The sequence below is a fragment of the Barbatula barbatula genome (genome assembly GCF_947034865.1).
Source record: "Barbatula barbatula genome assembly, chromosome: 14".
Taxonomy (NCBI): Eukaryota; Metazoa; Chordata; class Actinopteri; order Cypriniformes; family Nemacheilidae; genus Barbatula; species Barbatula barbatula.
In genome coordinates this window covers 6366397-6387468 of record NC_136777.1, presented here as the reverse complement: position 1 = coordinate 6387468, position 21072 = coordinate 6366397, and the positions used below count along the sequence as shown (strand labels likewise).

Sequence of the window (21072 nt, the reverse complement as noted above, 5' to 3'; positions counted from 1 at the left end):
ATTGAAAAAGGCACTCATTTACATGTGCAGTAGGAATAAATGCAAAAATTCTATAGGCTACCAATTTTTCTGTTGTGTAACCATCTTCCTAGCATTCCGGGCATTCAAGTCACACTGCTGCACCACACCACAATGATGACGTAAAAGAAGATTTAAATGCACTCGATGCATCACACCTTTCTGCCTCTCCCAAGATACAAATGCGTTTTACAAATAATTACTTTCCAGGCGAAATGTTTTACCATTGTTTACTGGCAGTTGAATTTTGGCAGTGCATTCAGTAAATGTTCACAGAACATTCTCTACAGATACAAGACAATGGTATGGGAGTTTTTTTATTTCTTTCAATTCCTAGTTGCATATTTTCTAAGACTGCCTTAACATGATTCAGAATACAGGTGAATCTCTACAATATACACTGAGAGTAAATATTTAAAGCTTTAAATAGAACAAAATACTAAAAATCAAATCAACACTTTCATAAATATCCTATACAACCCATTTCCCATTCCATATCTTTCCAAATTTAAGGGAAAACCCAGTGCACGCTTGTTGTAATGGCTTCAGTCTTAAGTTGTATGACCCATATGAATGGAAATGTTAGAATACCTGGCATGAAATGTATGTTCACTGCTGACTCACAACTTTATTGGTTAGTTATTCGAGGTCAAGTCAACGTTGTCTGTTTGCTTAGTAAAAAGGCAGTTGCCAGAGGAGGATATGTCAAGTGGCTACTGTAAAATGATTGCACATTATATTTGTTTATTTGATGGATATTTTAAAACTGTCAGTACATTTACATGCAGTAAATTACATATTTGCTTTAGTTCACAAAAAATAGCACAAAGTACACCATTTAAAAGCATTTTGCATTATTTCAATACAAAATCAGAATCAGACCCGATTCATAAAAGTGGACAAACTGGCCTGGTTATGTATATAAGAGATTGGAAATCCACTCCCCACTCTCTTACACTCTGTCTATAGCAAAGTTCTGTGGCCTTGACAACTATTAGTTCTGAATCACTCATACATAACCACCACATCTGTTTTTAACGGACCAGAGCGGACGCTTTTTAGTGAGTTTTGGAAAGCATACTCCACCTCAGTCCTGCAGTTAAATTTACCGTTTCTAGATTTTCATTCTCGGTTCGACAATCTTTACTAACAGCTGCAGCAATGCCCTTTGCATCTTTTGTTCATTTCACAACATCTGCATTCTGTCCATGCCACCAGAAAAAAAGCACAAATATTGTGTCAATCAAGCTTCTGGGTCAAACGTAAACCTGAACTTTGCTGAAGCATGAAAATTAAACATGATATCCATCTATATAACATGAGCCTATGGATTATCCACCCAACTTGACCTAAGGCTAAATGTTTAATATGTTTCCTTGCACTTTTTCAGAGATGTCCTTCATTTCGTCCTGTTGTCTGCTGTTCTGTGCAGGTACAGTCATTTGACACAGGATAAGACACTCTGACCCAGAATTCTGATTGGATGAGCCAAAGACAATATTGAAACTAGGTCAAAGGTCAAGCTTTATTAAACAGGTCTAAAAAAAAACACTTGCAACTTGAAGATGCAATAAAGAAAAGACAAAATAGCAAATCATGGAACATTTAATTTCATTATTTATGAAGTCTTCATAAAAACTATGATTTTCCATATGAAAATACATTTTCCACTCACACATTTATTCATTTATAAAATGGGTTATTTTTCACACAGAGTTCACACATGATGGCAATGATAACAAAACATCATCCACATCATATACATGTAACTCTACACATTTAAATGTAGTTCGACTGTTAACATTAGAAACAAAGAAAACAGCCAAGAACAAAAAAAGCTAAAACATATGAAAAAGGAATGCTGATTTGTATTTAAAGATTTGACAAATATCTATATGAGATTGAAATGTAATGTCAGGGACAACACGCAGCTCTTTATGGAGAACTGCTTTATGCGTACACATATAAGAGCACCATTTTATTCATGGCCTTTACAAAAACATATGTATAGTCACACATAATGGAGAATTGTATCAAACACCAGGGAAGTCAGGGTCAGTCAATTTTTCACTCTGAAACATAAAAGTGAATTAACTAAATTAAGCAATTAAATTAAATAAACTGATAGTGGCAAAGTGTTATTGGGTTTGATCAAGAATTAATGCCAGCATTCAGGTGGCACATCTCTGTTAAACAAATCAACAGATTTTGACATTTGAGATCTTTGTATGAATTTCTACTGACTAAACAAATGGTTGTCTCAAATCACCTCTGAAGAAATTTATTTTTTAAAGTTATTCTTAGGTGAGAGTTTAGGAATAGTTCTACCAACTTTCCAGTGTGAACACAAATGATCACATTTATAGGGTACAAAACTGCAAAATAAAAAAGTCTAAAGAAAATGTCTAAATGTAATCATGGTGCACTGATAACTAAACAAACAAACAAAAAAAATAATAATCACAGAAACTTTAAATTTCTCTCTTATTGTGATTGTTTATATATATATATGTCAGTGTTACCTGATCTAAAATATCTCGGAAGAAAAACCTAATAAGAAAAAGCGTTGATAACACAAGTCTGATAATAACTCAACAAAACAGACAAAGATAGATTTTAAGTGCTGGCAGGCTCATGGAAGAAGTCCTTGCCCTCAGTCAGGTATTGCAAGATACTGGCAGCAAAGAGAAAACTGTAAACATGGTAGAGACATTGTACTGGTGGTGACTCTCTCAAGTTTTTAGAGTGGTTACTAAGCCATGTTAGGACCACGTGAAATAGGTGTCTCCAGGCTGCACTCTATTAGGTCAGTAACAATACGGGGTGCTGAGAATGGCCCAGTGCGTGTGGGCTCAATTGCTCTTGAGCATCTCAATGCTTCCCTGCAGAAGGGACACGCTGTTCTGTGGTGGGGTGAAGGGGAAAAAAAACAAAAGGACAAAATGAGAGAAAACTATTTACATATGGCAAGTCAACATATGGCAAGCCAACCAGACATGTGATATGGGGAAACTCATCATCCTCACCCTGCCATGTTTTATCTCCAGCTCCGCCATCTCGATCAAGTTCTTGCGGAAGGCAACTACCCGCCTTCCCTTGAAGCTGGTGAGCTCTGCGAAAACACCAGATTTATGTTAAAAAGTGGTCAGTTATTGTTTGCAAGATTTGAACATAGAAATATTTGGATAGACACCAAATTAGACCTAAGCCACTCCTCATAAACTACACATTTAAACCATGAAGACAATTCATCAAAGCTGGTTTGGATCGCAAACTGACCTTTCTTGCCAGACTCAGAGAGCCTGTCAAACTTCTGCAGAGATTTTCTCTGGGTCTCTTCAGCCTGTGCAATGTCTTTACCCCGCAGACGAGCCCTGTCAAGAGCCTTATTGCAATTCTCGTAATCGGCGAGGGCCCGTGCCCGTCTGTACAAAAGGTCCTAAAAGAATCCTAATGTGTTATTTCTTAGGAACGTACTTTAAGAAGCTAATACAGATTCCCAAAGAGAAAACTGACTTGTCGTCCTATCATCGCTTATTAATAGCAGTGATGTACCAGTTTTTAATATGAATAAACTGAACTGAATTAACAATGAGGGAAGGTTTCACCTTGGCTGCTTGAATGTCTCTTGTGTAATATCTCAAAAGCTCTGTTAGCTTGAGATCTTGATCTGATGCCACTCTGTCCTCCAGTTTCTGCAGAACACAAACATACGCGTCAAGTAGAGGTAGCACAACCGTTTTACTGTCCAAGTACTTGTGGTCTCATGAACATATAGAAATACTCACCTTAAGCTTTTCAAACACATCAGCACATTTTTCCAAGTGTCTAGACAACAAAATGTAATAAATATAGATTAGAAATACATTAGAAACTTGATTTCTTTGGATGGTAATTGGAAATTCAACTTTAAAAACAGATCTGTTTATTACTGCAGAATCTACTAAAACATTATTTTCAATACATCAGTTAAAGACATTTGAAGATGATTATGGCAAAATGCTTCAATGCTGAGTGCAAAATATGTTCCTGACTTTTTTAACGTGGTGTTGTTGTCCGCAGCAGTGCTGTTCAGAGCCGCAGAAATAAGATTATAGTCATCAGCAACATCTTTAAATGAAAAAGGCAACAATAGAACTGTAAGCATTTGTAAATCTGTAATAATAAATTAAATATGTTTTTTTTTTGTTTTCGGTTAAGACGACATTCTCACTTTTGTGTGAACGGGTCATTTTCTCAGCCTTAGCAGTGGCATCCTTGATTTTGCCAGAATAATCCAGCAGAAAAGTCTTCTCCTGTTCAAAAAACTCATCAACCTCCTGGAAAACAAGGAAGCAGACAATAGGTTGCCAATCAATCCCTTTAAAGTCATAGTTCACCCAAAAATTATAATTCTGTCATTATTTACATTTCAAACCTGTATGACTTTATGCCACAGAACACAAAAGAATATATTTTGAAGAATGTTGTTAACTGGCACCCATTCACTTGCATTGGTTTTGTGTCCATACAATAGAAGTGAATGGGGGTCAGTGCTGTTCAGTTACCAACTTCTTTTGTGTTCTGCAGAAGAAAGAAAGTCATAAAGGTTTAAAATGACAAGAGGGTGACTAAATGATTTCATTTTTGGGTGAACTATCACATTTTTCATTTATCAATACGTAAAAAGCACCTTTCCAAATAGTTTTTACAAAGCATCAAAGTCATATCAGGTTTATGAGACAAAGAGCAGCCGTGGGCGTGTTGTTATTTGAAACACAAGAGTTGATTTACACACTGACCTTGATCCCTGAGATAAGCACTTCATCAGCAGTCTTTACCATGTTCTTAAAGAATCCACCAAACATTTCCTTGGCATTTTTTCTCCTCACAGTGAGCTATACAAGCAATGAGAAGGACAGCAGTGAATCAATTAGAACCAGACTCTTTACCTATCAACAATGGATGAGATCCAGCAAAGTCACCTGTCTGTGTTATCTGGAGCTGTAATTGATACTTGGCAGTGCAATACAAGACATACAAGTTATGGTTGCATCTCAAGAGATCTTTATATGAACCAGCAAAGAAAGAGTGTAGTCCAGTCAGAGGAAGTTGCTGTGCTGAACTAAGCCCCAACCCCCCCAGCAGTCCCCCCAACTTCTACACTCATCCTTAACTATCTCCATATGCTTGTAACCTGCAAACACTGCAGATTTGCAGGAAGTAAGCAAAGCCAACAGATTCTCTCGCTGCCCCTCTATTTCCTGGTCTGGACAAAAAATTACTTTAGACAGAGAGGAAAACTCACATCCTGGTCGAATTCCAGGAATATCTGGAAGTTTCTGTCCTTGCTGAAGATGGGGTGGGAAGACAGTCTTTGAAGGAAAACTTCATGAACCTGCACAGTCTTCTTAAAAACTGCAAGGTATTCCCTGAAATATATATATAAAATATGTACATATATATTTATACCATAAATGCCACAGAAAGTGGATTTAAAGTGCAACAGACTGAGGATAAACAATTGAATGCACTATATTATATTGAAGTAGACGTACGCCTCAAGTTCCTGCTTCATTTTGGCATATTCCTCTTTAGTCATGCTGGATTCACCCTCTCCCAGCTTCTGCATCTTCTCTCTGGGTCCCTCAAAGTCAGGCTTTGGTGGGGCGGGAGGGATCTAAGGAATTTTGAGAAGCGAAGGAACAGAAGAAAAAATCAACTGGAAGGCTCGATTCAACATGAGACATGCTGAAAGGCAGAAATTTAAAAGTCTGTGGAAAAATGCATTGTAATGAGAGATATTTTGTAATTTCTGTGTTGGCTGATAGTGGCAGTGTGGATTATGACAAGTCTTATGTAGACAACATTTTAGACTTACAATGAAGCCAGCATAGTCCTCAGTCTCCACAATTGTGTCATGGAGCCAGATAAAATCTTCATGTTGCCGTGATACCGAAAATTCTGGCTTCTGAAAGGAACTAAGTGTGGTCTGAGAGGAAGTGGATAACAAATCAACATATAAACCATACATACATGTCATAGGGGTGGTTTCCCAGACAGAGCTTTAGCCATGCCTCAGACTAACCTAAATGTTAGAGATGCCTTGATCGGAAACAACTAGCGCTGACATATCTTAAAAAATATCACTGCAATTGTTTTCACACACTATTATTTTTTGTACGTATGTGTTTAACTATCCTAATTTAACAAAGGCCTAGTCCTGGTTTAAGGTAATCATTGTCCGGGAAACCATCCCATAGAGATAAAATGACTAGGCTTCTACTGTTCTATATTATGGTATGCTGAACAACATAATACAGGTACATGTGTAATCTGCTAAAATGGCTTCAAATGGAAATAATATTTAAGCTTACCTTGGTGTGGACAGTGAATTTGACTTTGTCACGTTCACAAAGAGCGTCAGGTATGTCAATGAGGAGAGATGCATCGTTGTTTAAGTCCACTGTCACAGAGCGCAGCTTAACAAAACAACATTTGTTTAAGACTTAAGACAACAGTTTGGACGGGGAATTATGGTAAAGTCATGTGGGGAAAATATCTGTATTCTAATTATTGGCTTTTCGAATTTTCTATGTTTCCTGTAAAGAAAATGTTTTGGTCACGTGCCTATTGCTAGATAGATATCGCGACACATACTGTATTAAATAACAATGTTTAACTGGACTGCAAATTACGTAAATCCTCCGAAACAGCCAACAAAACAGGTAAAAAGCGAGCATGGAAATGTGATATCCAACATGTGATCAATCACTTGTCCAAAAAATTGTTGGGCGGTTATGAAGTGGGCGAGCAGAATGAACACTACCAACAACATCAATGAACAATTTCTGTCTCCATAACAAAAATATATTGCATGGATTGGATTACCTTCTCTTTATCACTGTCCCCCGAGAGAGATGTCATGATCGGAAGATATCTCGATAAGTTTCACGCCTCTGGATATTTTATGAAACTGTACTTCCAACTTCCCAAGTGCAGCTCGCAGGGTTCTCCTTCCACGTTCGTCTGTCACTGGGAACTTCCGGCTGGACATTTTAGCTGGCAACACGTCAAAATAAAAGCCTTTTAAAAACTCCCACTCCCAATAATTACAATAATAAGTGATCTGTGTAATTTCGTTTTAGTAGTAATTGTACGTCAAAAAAACCTGTTAAAGAACTAGTTATACAAATAGTTACTTACCAGATGCCAGTACGCCGTGTTAAAAAAGCTTTGATTAATGAATTTAATTTAAATTCGTGCTAAAGAAAGCTTAACCGTAAGCATACCGTTTGTGTGTGTGTATATATATGTGTGTGACACACACACACATATTATATATATCTCAGTAAAATTAAGCTTTCAAACTTATACACAATGCCAACGAACAGCATTGTGGGAAGTGTTGTTTTATACCCACAAGTTCTAAGTGGTTCCGATATGTTTAGAACTACATTTCCCACAATCATCCAAGTACATCCAGTTCAAACTATTCGCTCCTTTTCAAACCGGTATGTAGCAAGGACTGCTTCGCCAATCCACACAAACTTTTTTTCTCTGTCAGGTTTTTATCAAAAATCCATGGTACATTAGTATTCAACATAGCCATGGAAACGAACAGATAAAACCACCGCAAAAAGAGTTCACAATGGAGGTACTGAAACTGTTAATACGTCGTAACAGTGTGAGATCAATGGGCTTTCGCTCTGGTCAGTTCTCGCGGTTGGAGAGCTTTTCAACAAGCTGTCAATGGCGAACGCGCAAAAAGGTCAGTCAATACAGCACAGTGGATACAGAACGATACTCTTCTCTGGTGCGAACAGTAATGTCCTCAAAAACCAGTTCTCAGACTCCTTCAAGCATTGAGGATGAGGACTATCAGTTGTACGGTCCAGTGATAAGATCCAGACCACCTTCTCAGCACAAAGTACCTAAAATCCTGCACCCACTCTTAAATCACGCCAAATCTCATTCGAAGTATGTGCCGGGACCTTTGACTCGTGTAATGTTGCAGAAGGACTCTAGTAAGCCATCAAGAGCCAGTGTGACCCGGATCTTGCAGAAGACCATGCCACCTGAGCAAGCCTTTTACTTGGAGAGGTGGAAGAGAAGGATGATTGCTGAACTCGGAGAAGACGGTTTTAAAGAATACACCTTAAGTAGGAAATTAGGCTTTTGTTTTCTTCTGTTATCTTACAATTAATAAACGCCCTGATTTATGTGTTGTGTACAGATATTTTCAAACAGGGAAAGCTATTTCATGCTGCTGTTGAAGAGACTTTAACCCCAGAAACCTCCCCAGAGGAAGACATGGAGTGTCCATCAGAGGTGGCCGGATACATGGAGAGTGTATCTCATGTGTTGAATGATATAACAGGAGTGAGAGCTCTTGAGAGTGCTGTGCATCATTCAACATTGCAGTACCTGGGCATAGTTGATTGCGTTGCCCAATACAGGTGAGATTTACTCATAAGAAGTCATAATAAAATAATCCGTTATACACTTGAATTGTAGTTAAATGCTTGACCTGATTTCATTTCTCGAAATGTGTTTATACTCAGTCAAGATTCTCTTTTGTTATTGTTATTACATTTTTATCATGCAGAGATTCCTTGTGTGTCATTGATTGGAAGACCTCGGAAAAGCCGAAACCTTTTCTTCACAATACCTATGATAATCCATTGCAAGTAGCTGCATACATTGGGGCTTTGAACAGTGACAGCAACTACAGCTACCAGGTAAACATCTGTAAAAGACATCTGCTTTTAAAATGTTTTGCAAGACATTCACTCCTTCATTCATGTTATGCTGTTTATGTACAGGTAGAAAACGGGTTAATTGTGGTGGCCTACAAAGATGGATCACCAGCACATGCTCACTTCCTAAACACAGAGCAGATTAAGCCATTTTGGGAGAAATGGCTCCTTCGACTTGAAGAATATGCCGATAAATAAGAGACCGTCAACCCAACTAGGATAAAACAACTAAGCAGATGCTTTTGAATTTTGGAATATTTCTACACCGTGTGTAGTTAACAATGTTTTTATTTTTCATTAAATAAAATAATAAATACTTTTGTATTCCAATGTTTTATGTACTCCACTTTAAAAGGTTGATCATCTTTTGCTGCTATTGATTATTAATAGATTGAATGTCCATTACAGTTTGCTGTTAACATACACAAAAGGCTATTCGCTGAAGAGTAATGAGGTGACATCAATGCAACCGGTCGCAAATCGTTAAAGGCGAAGCAGGCTGCCCTGTAATCCGGGTCCTCTGTGAACCCCAGATTTGTGAAGAGCCTGTAGGACACCCGGTTATCCTCTTCTATAAAACAATACACTGGATAACCTTGAGAGTTCAGTCTCCTTGACATAATGGTTAGCAGCGCTTTTGCATAGCCTTTTCCTCTGTGTTCTGGAGTTGTGTACAACATTTCCATCGCACAAGAGGAATAAATCAAAATCATCCTTATCATTGGAATCATTGCCAAACTTCCAGGTACTGTTTACTAGAGCAAGATGAGACTCATTAATGGATGACATCTTAAGTGATAAACTGCAAAACAAAAACACTTTCTGTTTAACTGTTGATTATAAAATGAGGTTAAAAAACAAACTTTAATCTACACAAAGGACTTGTTTTATACTCATGTACGCATTAGCAAATATGGCTTGTTTTAAACTTTGTCCTGCCATATGATCGCATGTAGCAAGTAAATGATTATATTTATATTTCACCTATTGCCATGTGAAAGTTTGGATGGTTCTTGAAGAACCATCATGTGACACACAGCTTCTTTAATTAGAGGTACACCTTTGTTTGCGGCTACATTTTCTAGTATATTTTCATAATGAAGCTAAGTGGCTGGAAACAAATTTAAAAAGGCAAACGTTTGAGCTCAAGATTTTCATTAATTTAAAGCGTAACAACCACTACAAAGGAGATATACATACCTAAACAAATTAATGTATTCCAGTCAACAATATCTGTCTGTGTAAGTGTCTCTGAGATGACCCTCATTTTCGGAAAACACACTCAAATCCTTAAAAAGGTCTCCCTTGAGGTCTCCCTAAATGTGGGTAAAACTCGACAATACCAACTTTCATGAATTGTGTTTATCCAAGCATTTATATCTGTGCACATACCTCACAAATTTCTGGTTTAATGAGTACAAATCTGAACTCTGGCCAGTGGACAACAAACAAAACGAAAAATAACATTACAGAATAATTATTTTCCGTAAACATTTAAAGTGACAACTTAACCAAGCTGAGTTGTACACATAACCATATATGAGGGATTTTAAAAAGCAGCCAAGAAGTATGCAACTTCTCTAACTTTTTCAAGGTTTTCAAACCTGCAGTGAGTGTGGGAAGTGGTTTTTAAGATCTGTTTCCAGCGTCTTGGGATTCTCTGTGGTCAGCTGGCACATTGCGCTTCCTGTTGCAGATGGTTTTATCTCTGTTTATGCGTGCCCACTGTAGGTTCTTACAGTATATACCCATTTAGCACCCCCCCTGAGAATCACTTCCGGCATTCTGATTTACGGTCCCTAAACCTACATTTGCATTTTTTCACTTTCATGTCTTGAAAGTAAACATTTTTAAATTGTGAATTTTTTTAGCTTCTAAACTTGTTTAATCATTCGTAATATTATTGCCCACTTCATCCACATGCACAAACCAGTCATATTCATTGTAGGTGAGACATTTTTATTGACAAAGTTTTCGTAAACAAGCATTATATGATGCAAATAGTCCATGCAAATAGGGTGTTTTAATATGAATTAGAAAACTTTTTTGCAAAATTGTACATAAGAAGACATTAAATATTGAATGTTAAAAGTGGTTTGTAAATGTAAAACACAATAAAAATGTATACCCAAATTATACTGTGCTCATTATTTTGTCACATGAGTTCTGATAACATGACCATGATTCATATTCATTTAGAACAGTCTAAATGAATGAAGTAAAAATGTACTTAAATCTTTGAAACTTATATATTTCTTTATGATGATTAACAAATCAGAGTTAACGTTGAAACATTTCTTTATCAGACAGGTGTAATGAATTCATACCAGGCAGCCCTATAAGAAGTGTCCTCTGCAAAACCAAGTCTTTTAAAGAGTTTGTAGGAAGGCTGATTGCATTCTTCAATGAAACCGTAAACAGGATAGCCCTGAGAATGGAGTTTCTTTGCCATGATAGTGACAAGAGCTTTGGCATAGCCCTTCCCACGATGCTCTGGTTGAGTGTACAATATTCCTAAGGCACAGTAATCGTACAAAAGGATCCAAGACACCGGCTGGTTGTTCTCATCTATAATGCAGAATGTTGGGAAATGGGTGATGAGATTTAAGATGTTCTGGTAACCTTTCTCATCCCCACCAAATTTCCAAGTTTTGTTGACAACATCGGCATGTGACTCATTGAGAACTGACACTTTGAGCTCGATGTTGCTGAGGAAGGAGATCAAAACAATATTACTTGTATTTAAATCAATTCAATAGTAAATATACTAAGGATGCACTTTTACTGATCGGGCCCATGTACTCGTAAAAATGCCCTGATACCAAAGACCCATACCTCATGTGACATATCTGACTGAAATTTGTTTTGAAATATGCTTTGAAAGTTTGTGACAAGCATATGTCATAAAATGAATTATTTTTTAATAATGTTTACGGTGGAGTTGTATGTAATTATGAAGCTATTCTATTTTTATCTGTATCGGCGATTACCAGAAATAACAGCTCGTACTCGGTCTTTAAAAAATGGTATCGGTGCATGGCTAATAAATACTAAATCAGGGTTCCCAGGTTTAGTCCTGGAGGGCCGATGTCCTGTGAGTTTAGCTCCAGTCCTCATTAAGCAGCTAATCAAGATTTGACTAGGCACAGCAAAACTTGCAGGTAGGTGTGTTGGAGCTTAACTCTGCACGACACCCGCCCTCCAGGAATAAGTTTGGGGACCCCAGCCATAAAAGGACCACCCAATTATAAAATGTTCTATTTGACTGTGGTATACTGAATCAGGCTAATTTCTATTTAAACTTTTGTACCTCGCAGACTCCAGTTTCTGCCCTACCTGTTATTAAGCTCAGGCACATGTTCTGGTCCCGGATATGTCATGAGGTGCACTAAGGTGTAACCCTTCATGTGGAAATCCCGAGAAGCAGCTATTTCCTGCAGCATAGGTGCGTGACGCACATCACACCCTAAAATGAATTTAAAACGATCAAAAGCGAAATGCATATGTAACGTTACTTTCGTTAAATATAAAAAAGTATTACCTCCTACTAAAAAGTATGTGCTCCAGTCAATTGCGTTTTCCACAGTCAACATTCTTTTCAGGATTTCTTCATTGGTCGTGTACATAGTCACCTTCTTCATGAAGTTCTTGGCTCGATCATTCTTATAATTTAAAACAAACATTGGGGATTTACATACAAGTGGAAGAGCATGCAAAGGTTTTGGTGGACCTTAAATACAAACTCACATTCGGATCTGGTCGAACAATTATTGTAGTAAAGACTGGCCACGAGTCTACCACAACCTCTAATGTGGACGGTTTCCCTCTGTTTATGGCGAAAACAAACCCGTACACCTAAAAACAGTGCATATTTGAAAAAACAACATGTAAAACATTGTTCAGATTTTCGGAAACAAAAAAGGAGTAACGTCATACCTTAAGCGATTTAGGCAAGTGCGCATATAAACAGATCTCGGCGTGCTTTAACTCGTCTGAATTTAATATCTTCATGTTTTACATTAAACAACTTGAATCTGGAAATAAAAAGAGAAATATGAGGGCGAGAGTCTGATATATCCAGACAAAAGTCAAAACAGAATTAGGGAAACAATAATAAAGTTTAATATTTAACCTCGATGAAGTGTGCAGAATTTACCTCAACAGTCGCTGTCGCCTCAGAAACAGACAAAATATTTTTCTTAATCTTTAGTTATAAACCATATGTGTTCCACGTCTTGCGGCGCTGGCAGACCATTTGGTATGTGACCTCATAGTACCGCGAGAGCGATGCTAAATAGCAAATCGGAGAAGTATGCACTTGAATCGCTCTCGCGGTACTTAATTGTCATACGGCTAGCAGTCTGCGCAGATCCGCACACACGCCAGATCATGTGACCTAAGCACGCTGCCTAGTTTCGTAACGTCATAATAGTTCTTAAAGGTAATGAATTATCTTTTCATTGCCAACCGAAATATGCTTTTCATTTAATATTCGTATGTGAATATTAATATGTGAAATATTTGACTATTTTATGGAATATATTTTTTGTCCATGCATTGTTAAAAAAAGGATTTCCATACTGAACTAACTATCCAATCGCACACCTGCAGGAGGGGGGTTTTGTCGAGATGCTAGCTATGGTGCAAAAATATGAATATTATCGTTATAATTTGTAATAACTATTTACTCTTAGGGTATATTCAAAATAGATCTTGTTGTAAGAAAAGAAAAAAGTCCTCAGGCAGTGATAAAAATCCTCCTTTTGAAAAAGGAAATAAAAAAAATACTATCAAGTTTGTTTGACTATTCTCTACATTACTTGTTTGTTTTATTTGTATGTGCAGTTGGGTCTTTTTTCTCATATATGAACACACCGTGTTCTATTGAACACAGGGAAACATGATGTGATAGTGTAATTTTCAGTTTGTCTGAATTTGTTACTTATGCTATGATATAGGAATATTACGTTTAAAAACCCGCAGTGTGAGAACCTATTTATTGTGGGTATAAAAGTCAGCAGTGTCAATCTAAAATATTCATGAACTTTCCCTCTTATGAAACATTGGGGGAATGGTATCTGACAGTAACGAGCTCAGCCGTTGGATACCGTTTCCCCTGTTCCCAATGTTGAATTTAGAAGTAGAAGGCCATACCATACTGTGCCATATCCAGAGCCTGCCCCAGCAGCAGTTCAGTAGGATTGTGGTTAGTTAATGTGGACCATGTTTTAACATTGTTGGTTTGAAGCATGCTTAAGCAGGACTTTCTTTACTATTGAACACAGGGGAACCTTATCTGACAGTATCATTCTCAAGTGTCTAAATACATTCCTTCTGCTCTGATGGAAAAATGTACAGACAGCGTGTCAGAACCTATTTGTGTTGGTTAAAAGTCAGAAGTGTATATCTAAAACATGTATGAATTTACCCTCTTATGAAACACTGGGGAAATGTAATCTGACAGTCAGTCTCAGCCGTCAGATACCGTTCCTCTGGTTCCCTTTTGTCTCAGAATATCTGTTCTATAGCAAAAAGGTGTCACACATAATTACGAAATTCAAATGACGGCTGTGTGCCAACACCTTTATCCACATTAATATTACATTGACACATTTGGCAGATACAGTGAATACACCTTTTATTATTTTATTATTATGTGTTTCCTGGCATGGAATCCAGAACCTTCTTACACTTCTATAAGTATATAAGATGTAAACATTAACTTTGCATAAGAACAAATGTATTATAATTTGTGGTCCTTTAACTTTCATTTTTCACATGAAAAAATATGTAGTCCTAATAAAATCAGGTGTACACAAGACATGCCCAGTCCAGCACAGTCCAGCAAATCTAGTGAGCGCTTGAGGATATCACTACAGTCGGTACAAACTCGAGGCACAGACATAAAAGAAAAACAAATATAAATACATGCCTTTTATTGTTTTGAAATTTTACAAATGTCTAACTTTTCCCAGAGAATTAGAATCTATCAAGTTGGTATTGTTGATAACTATGTCAGTATGGAGTATTTCAATTAATAATCTGTTAGTGAAAATGACTAGAGAGAGACAAAACATTACAGTTCCCCCATAAGCCAGGTGAAGTTTATTGCTACGTGAATGTTGAAAACATCCAGCACTCATGTGGTCTATGGGCAGGTGTTGTCGAGGACCTTGATTGAGTTCAACCATGGCTGGCTCCAGACCACAATTTTGCATTCAGGCAGCTTTAGAAAAAATAAGTGTAAAAGGTTAAAAGTATTATCACAGACAAAATCGTTTCAAGAAACGTAAACAGATATTGTGAACAATATTGTGATATTAAAGTTCACATTGTGTGTTACCATTGCATTGGCGGGGTCTTTCGGAATGGGGCAAAGGGCCTCAACATCAGCCTTTCGGCAGCTGGTTCTGACCATTTTCACGGTGAAGGTGTATTTCAGCCCAGAGACAATCTACAATGTCAACCAGAAACATGTCAAACATTCTGTATCTATGGTGGTTTAGCGAAAGAGCCTTTCAATATTTCTTCATGAAATAGGCCTACTACGCACATTTGTTATACAAGTGTGTAAGACGTTTTATTTTAGCAGTAAAGGGTTTGTTTGAAACAAATGAACTGTTTTGTTCTTTTACGCAAATCACATCTTTACTTACGCGTTCATGAATAAATCGTGATTAAACTGACGACGTCAACTGCTTAAGGGCGGACCCGTATAAAGTCACGTTTGATGATCCAATCATTAGTCATCATGACAGTCCAAGTACAGCGTTCTTATTTTTTAGGAAGGGAGTATCCTTCACATTTCGACGTGTCCAAATGTAAAGAAGAAACAACAAATAAACTTTTTTTTAAATAAACTTACTTGTCTTTTGACCTCGAGTACTTCGGACACCAGACTCAAATATGCATCATTGCTTCTCCTGTTGTGCTGGGCCACAGCGAACAGTAACGCATCCTTAGTGCCTTGATCATTCATGTCCGTATCGACAGGGCCTCCGATCAGCCCGGCGCACGACACGGCTAGAATCGCTGCTAAAACCGCTACTATCATCTTAACATACATGATGGCGTTTGTTGTAACTAACTCTTTCGATGTGTTCTTGTTTCCGTGGGTGGTAAACAGCCGTCTGGATTATATAAACAATGCGTCACGGGTTAAAGCGCTGTGTCCTAATGGGAGGTGCCTAGCGGCTTAACCAATCACGGCCGTAGGGAGGATACTGTAACTAGTTTGGGAAAACAGTGATTTTATTCTAATCACAGCATTTCCAAGCCTATCATATAGGATTTTAATCGTCTATCATCCTTTTGTAATTATATGAGCTTTAAACGTTCAGCCTTTTAGGTTTCTGTAAGCCTTAAATCCTATGTTTAAATATAAGTTATATAAATATTTTCAAAGAACCATTTCTTTCTTTCTTTCTTTCCTTCTTTCCTTCTTTCCTTCTTTCTTTCTTTCTTTCTTTCCTTCTTTCCTTCTTTCCTTCTTTCCTTCTTTCCTTCTTTCCTTCTTTCTTTCTTTCTTTCTTTCTTTCTTTCTTTCTTTTTGTCTGCCTGTCTGTTGAACCTACTTTAAAGACCTTCAGTTTTCTTTTGTTTTATAACAACACTTTACTGTAAAGTTACTTTGCATCTGGTTTGTTTGTGATCCTCGTAAAGTTACTTCACAGTACAGGGACAGATTTATTAAGCAGCATAAAATAGTAGGCACCTGCATAAGTTGAGGATTGTAACATAGGGAATGATCATCATGATAGACCACCAACGGTTATGTGGGGACCAGGGCTGGACTGGGATAAAAAAAGGGCCCTGGCATTTTTGCTCAGACCGGCCCACCACAATCGGTCGGACACAACCAACCAGTACACCATCCTTGCGGTCCCTGTAGATATGCATATCTACTTTTCCATTCCCAAAAACCCCTACAAAGCTGAGAACTAAGTGCCATGGACCAGTGTACTCACTCTCTCTTGACTGACTCCGTGGTGACCAAAGGTGGCAGTGGAGTAGGGCCTACACAAAGTGAGGGCATCCTGAGAGAGAGAGAGAGAGAGAGAGAGAGAGAGAGAGAGAGAGAGAGAGACGAGAATGATAACTGAATGAGAAAAATGATCCCCATACAAGTATCTTTAATATATAACAATGTAGAGAGATGGTTGCACATATTTTATACTTACTTAGTGGAAATGGCTCCATGGTGCTCTGAACATCAAAGACAACGAACTACAAACGTGAGGGCATCCTGAGAGAGAGAGCGAGAGCGAGAGCGAGAGAGAATAACGAGTCACATTTCAGTCTACAATATTATGAATATTTTTATAATAATATCAATAATCTCAACTCACCTTACAATAACAGCAGCTTCCTCAGTAGCTTGCTCTTCTCTGCAACTCTGTCAATTACAATGTGCTCCATGTTATAAAAGCTAGTTAACATTAGAATAATCAGCCAAAGTTGCAATTGAATAAGTTAACTCTGCTTAACTAGCTACAAAAACAATGCAAAATAGCTTATGCTGTGTTATTTGACTTTAGCTGACTGAGTGGCTAGTGCAGTAGGTGACAATCGTTGTCGCTATTATAATGTCTGTCAGATTATGTTGTCTTACTATAATATTCATTAATTTAGGTAAATCATCATCTTCGTCGTGGCCCAACCAGGCCCACACACTGTGATGTCACCATCCGGAGCAGAAGGTGGCAGTAATGTTTACCGTAAAACACGAAGAAGTCATCGGCCGGTCCCTGTATGGTGGTGGCGTCACTTACTGGACCAGGATCGGTGATCCTTAGCAGTTGTGTTTCCGATATGAGCTTGTTCTTCAGAAATGTTTGCAGACATCCCAACCTGCAAAAAGTCATTTCAGGGAAATGCTTTTAATTACATTCCATTGCCATTTTAAATATGTCTAAGGTGTTTTCACGTAGCTAGTTGTTAGCCGACCTGAATAATATGCGCATGAAATCAAATAAAACTTGATGAACTCACCTCAACATGTCTTTACAATCATTAAACCCAGTATTCAGTTCGGGACTAGGGAGAAGAGACAAAAGCCTGCCCACACTGACAATTGATTGGTTGATTTACCGAAACGGGCCAATCAGGATGCTCTCTGTATTACCTGCGCTTCACGAGGCACACACGCAGACTAGCACAAACACACACACACACGCAAGGTATCGCGCTCCCTCTCTGCTGTGCGCGCGCTACATGTGTTGAAGCACAGTCTCTGTCTCGCATGCGCGCTCTTGATCACTCGCTCTAGATTCCGGGATATTTTAACTCATTTGCGGGCATCAGGGAGCCGCTATCAATATGCGGGAGACTCCCGGAACTTCCGGGAGACTTGGGATGTCTGTGTTTGGTAATATGTAACGTTAGCTTGTGTGGACGCTACCGCACTACTTGATCAACAAAAGAGCTTCGCTACGGAAAAGCTATTTGATTCAGAAAACAGCGACGTTACCACCACGCTACTGAAAAATTTAGTTAAGCTAGTAGCGTCACTGCTTGTAGCGCCCAACACTGCTTACCGTTTCAAGTACACTCTCCTGCTCACTCTGTCTCTCCTTGAATTCACTATCAGACACCTACTCCTCTTCCTGGGTGCCGCCATGGCTAGTCACCTCTCCTCCATGTGCTATGTTCACCTGTTTTTGCAAAATGTCGTTAGGTAAGCTACTATAGGCTTGGAAACTGAAGCTACAGCACTTAACATGTCGGTTATTTTTGCACATGTTGAGGCATCAACCTCTAGAATTTGTATTTGTTTGGCCCGCAACTTCTCCGCACCCCCCTTGCCCTTGCGCTTTTGTTTCTCCATCCTAAATCCACAGATTTCTGGCTCTGACCCACTGACTGCATTTGACACAAGAAACCGAGGGGGAGGGTTGGAGCCCTAACCCTAAGAGATGATTGGGCCAGCCCAGTGTCAGTATGGATAATGAACCAATGGGCCGCTGTCCCTGCTTTATGGGCCGGTCGTTGGCAAATAAAAAAAAATAATTTTATATCAACCGGCCCCCAAGTGCGTCGGCCCACCAGGCATTTGCCCGGTATGCCAGATTACCAGTCCAGCCCTGGTGGGGACTGATGTTTTTGTATGATTCAGAGACAAAAATTTTTGTTAGTCATTGCAACAGAGGCTCTTTTGTTCCTTGGTTTGAATTTTCACGTCCCTCAGAATGAAAACACTAAATTTTCTTTATTTCTTTATTGTCACTGTAACAAGTACAATACAATGAAATTGAGCGCGCACTCACAGTGTAGGAACAATAATATAAAAAGATCAGAAATACAAAGAAATTGCGCGGACAAAATATTGCACAGATGGAATATTTCACAACGATTTCACAGTTGGCATGAACATTCTTAATGCAAACACTGTCCTTTGGTATTTAGAAATTTTACAGCTACTTGGTAGGAGCTGTTCCTAGCGATTTGTCCTTGTTTTTAGGGCTCTGTACTGCCTGCCTGACGGTAACAGATTAAACACTGAGTGGCCAGGGTGGTATGTGTCTTTAATTATATTTTGTCCCCAGAGTCTTTGCTGTGCTTTCTTCACCAGTTATATGGTGTTCACGCCCCAGGTCAAGTCTTCCTTGATGAAAACTTCCTTGGAGTCCCTCTCCACACAATCCCCGCCAAACAGTATAGGCTGAATGTCAGTAAAGTTTTTCTTGAAGTCAATGACTAACTCCTTTGTCTTTAATGTCTTCAGGAACAGGTTGCTGTCCCTCCACAACACTATAGCCGCTGTACCTAATCATGGTAGGCAGACTCATCTCCCCCCAAATGAACAATTTTATTGCTGACATGAACAAGAGTGCAGTTCTGTGTAGAGGGTATAGAGCAGGGGACTCAGCACGCAGCCCTGAGGGGAGCCCGTGCTGAGGCTGATGGCTGTGGAAAGGTGAGGGCCTACTCTAAGAACGTGGAAATACGGTCAGACTGGCCCAGATGTGGCACTGTTCCTAAATCAGCATGGTTGAAGTCACCAGCTATTAAATACACTGCGTCAGGATATATGCTGTGCTGTATAATGTTGAATACACTTCCAACAAAATAATAAACTAGAATCTGCAAGATCTCTAGGTTTGACCTAATCATAATGCATCCTTATATAATTTAAATGAATAATATTTGTGCTCAGATGAAATGCAAAAGCCATGATGACTTCATTATAATGATTCCAGTCAGTCAAGCCTATCTCTGCTTCTTGTTTCAGGTAATATAATAAGCAAATATTAAATTGTCTCAAATATCGCTATTTGCTTACAATTAGTCTATGCATTAGTAAACATGAACTAACAATGAACAATAATTCTACAGCATTTCATAATCTTAGTTCATATTAATGTGTCAGCATCTACTAAAACATTTTTAAATCAAACGTTGTGTCTGTTAACATCAGTTAAAGTGGCCCTAACTTACACAGTTTCTGTATATTTCATGTTTATCTTGAGTACTTACAGAATAGTACCGCACCCTTCAAAAACAGAATCTTTAGTTTTATCTCATTTAAAGATAGATACAGCTGCATGATTATTTCTGAAAACATGCAATGCATGTGGGGGGAGCTGAACTAAAGCACTTGCGCACACATTGCCAAGAAAACACAGACATCAGTTTTACTCACCGCGTACGGTTCATGTCGGGCATCTTTTAGCGCAGGGACCGCCGGTCCATCTATCAGTTTCAAACGATCTCCAAATCCAGCATTAAATCCACCGTTTATATAACATTCATCACCCAAAGCAGCAAACAAACAACACAGCTGAACTTCGCTAACATAGTGCTATCTGTCTCTCTCCTGCACACAAGGGAAAGTGACTTGTGCGCATGCTCCTTCTCCAGCTCTCCATGGGCGTGCCACATTCTCTTCCGGGAGAATTGTCCAATAACGGACTAAGAAAAATTGTTACGTAACGATTTCTCATGTTTGAAAAAAACATTCCGAAACCTGTACGAATACTGGGGGAGCGTATCAAGCACAGAAATACTACGTAATACATCCAACTCGTTTTTTGACAAGTTGACCATGTTAAACATGAGATGACAACACGTTTAACATTGTAAAGGAGTCAGAATGCATGACACAACGTTGCAGCACCCCTGTAATGCACCATGGACTAACAGAAATTACTGTAGCAACATTAAGGATGAATAAATGCTTAAAGACTAAATTGTTTATAGTTAGCTAATGCCTTTTCTACTCTTTACAAATGGCACATTTTGTTAAGTGAGTAAATGGTTTTATTGTCCATGTCAATGGTTTTAGGAGGGTCTGTTCATCTAAAACTGCACCGAATTG

General features: G+C 38.4%; 4 protein-coding genes across 7 annotated transcripts; 1 reads left to right on the top strand and 3 right to left on the bottom strand.

Moving 5' to 3' along the window:
- Positions 1 to 1464: 1464 nt before the first annotated feature.
- On the bottom strand, positions 1465 to 7385 carry snx5 (sorting nexin 5). 2 transcript variants are annotated; one of them, XM_079473349.1, is made up of 14 exons: positions 7204 to 7385; positions 6889 to 7059; positions 6375 to 6479; positions 5879 to 5989; positions 5556 to 5677; positions 5306 to 5429; positions 4800 to 4895; positions 4232 to 4337; positions 4053 to 4128; positions 3807 to 3846; positions 3627 to 3713; positions 3298 to 3457; positions 3045 to 3130; positions 1465 to 2921 (listed from the first exon to the last, which is right to left on the bottom strand). In XM_079473349.1, exons 2-14 carry the CDS (start codon positions 6922 to 6924, stop codon positions 2871 to 2873), a joined length of 1200 nt encoding a protein of 399 aa, XP_079329475.1. In that variant the 5' UTR covers positions 6925 to 7059; positions 7204 to 7385; the 3' UTR covers positions 1465 to 2870. The 2 variants fall into 2 exon arrangements, with proteins under 2 accessions (XP_079329475.1, XP_079329476.1); XM_079473350.1 differs by lacking the exon at positions 7204 to 7385 and having other exon boundaries at positions 1514 to 2921; positions 5879 to 5968; positions 6889 to 7034.
- An 85-nt stretch (positions 7386 to 7470) lies between these two features.
- Positions 7471 to 9234, top strand: mgme1 (mitochondrial genome maintenance exonuclease 1). 2 transcript variants are annotated; one of them, XM_079473567.1, is made up of 5 exons: positions 7472 to 7927; positions 8015 to 8159; positions 8234 to 8456; positions 8606 to 8738; positions 8823 to 9084. In XM_079473567.1, the coding sequence occupies exons 1-5, from the start codon at positions 7649 to 7651 to the stop codon at positions 8952 to 8954; spliced, it is 912 nt and encodes a 303-aa protein (XP_079329693.1). In that variant the 5' UTR covers positions 7472 to 7648; the 3' UTR covers positions 8955 to 9084. The 2 variants fall into 2 exon arrangements, with proteins under 2 accessions (XP_079329692.1, XP_079329693.1); XM_079473566.1 differs by having other exon boundaries at positions 7471 to 8159; positions 8823 to 9234.
- Positions 9235 to 10696: 1462 nt separating this feature from the next.
- On the bottom strand, positions 10697 to 13037 carry LOC306903983 (glycine N-acyltransferase-like protein 3). Of its 2 annotated transcripts, none has more exons than XM_079473564.1 (6): positions 12913 to 13037; positions 12693 to 12790; positions 12504 to 12611; positions 12298 to 12418; positions 12093 to 12222; positions 10697 to 11464 (listed from the first exon to the last, which is right to left on the bottom strand). In XM_079473564.1, the coding sequence occupies exons 2-6, from the start codon at positions 12765 to 12767 to the stop codon at positions 11059 to 11061; spliced, it is 840 nt and encodes a 279-aa protein (XP_079329690.1). In that variant the 5' UTR covers positions 12768 to 12790; positions 12913 to 13037; the 3' UTR covers positions 10697 to 11058. The 2 variants fall into 2 exon arrangements, with proteins under 2 accessions (XP_079329690.1, XP_079329691.1); XM_079473565.1 differs by having other exon boundaries at positions 12889 to 13036.
- A 1342-nt stretch (positions 13038 to 14379) lies between these two features.
- LOC306903982 (cystatin-like) lies at positions 14380 to 15926 on the bottom strand. The gene is made up of 3 exons (XM_079473563.1): positions 15622 to 15926; positions 15100 to 15210; positions 14380 to 14982 (listed from the first exon to the last, which is right to left on the bottom strand). Exons 1-3 carry the CDS (start codon positions 15820 to 15822, stop codon positions 14905 to 14907), a joined length of 390 nt encoding a protein of 129 aa, XP_079329689.1. The 5' UTR covers positions 15823 to 15926; the 3' UTR covers positions 14380 to 14904.
- Positions 15927 to 21072: the final 5146 nt, after the last annotated feature.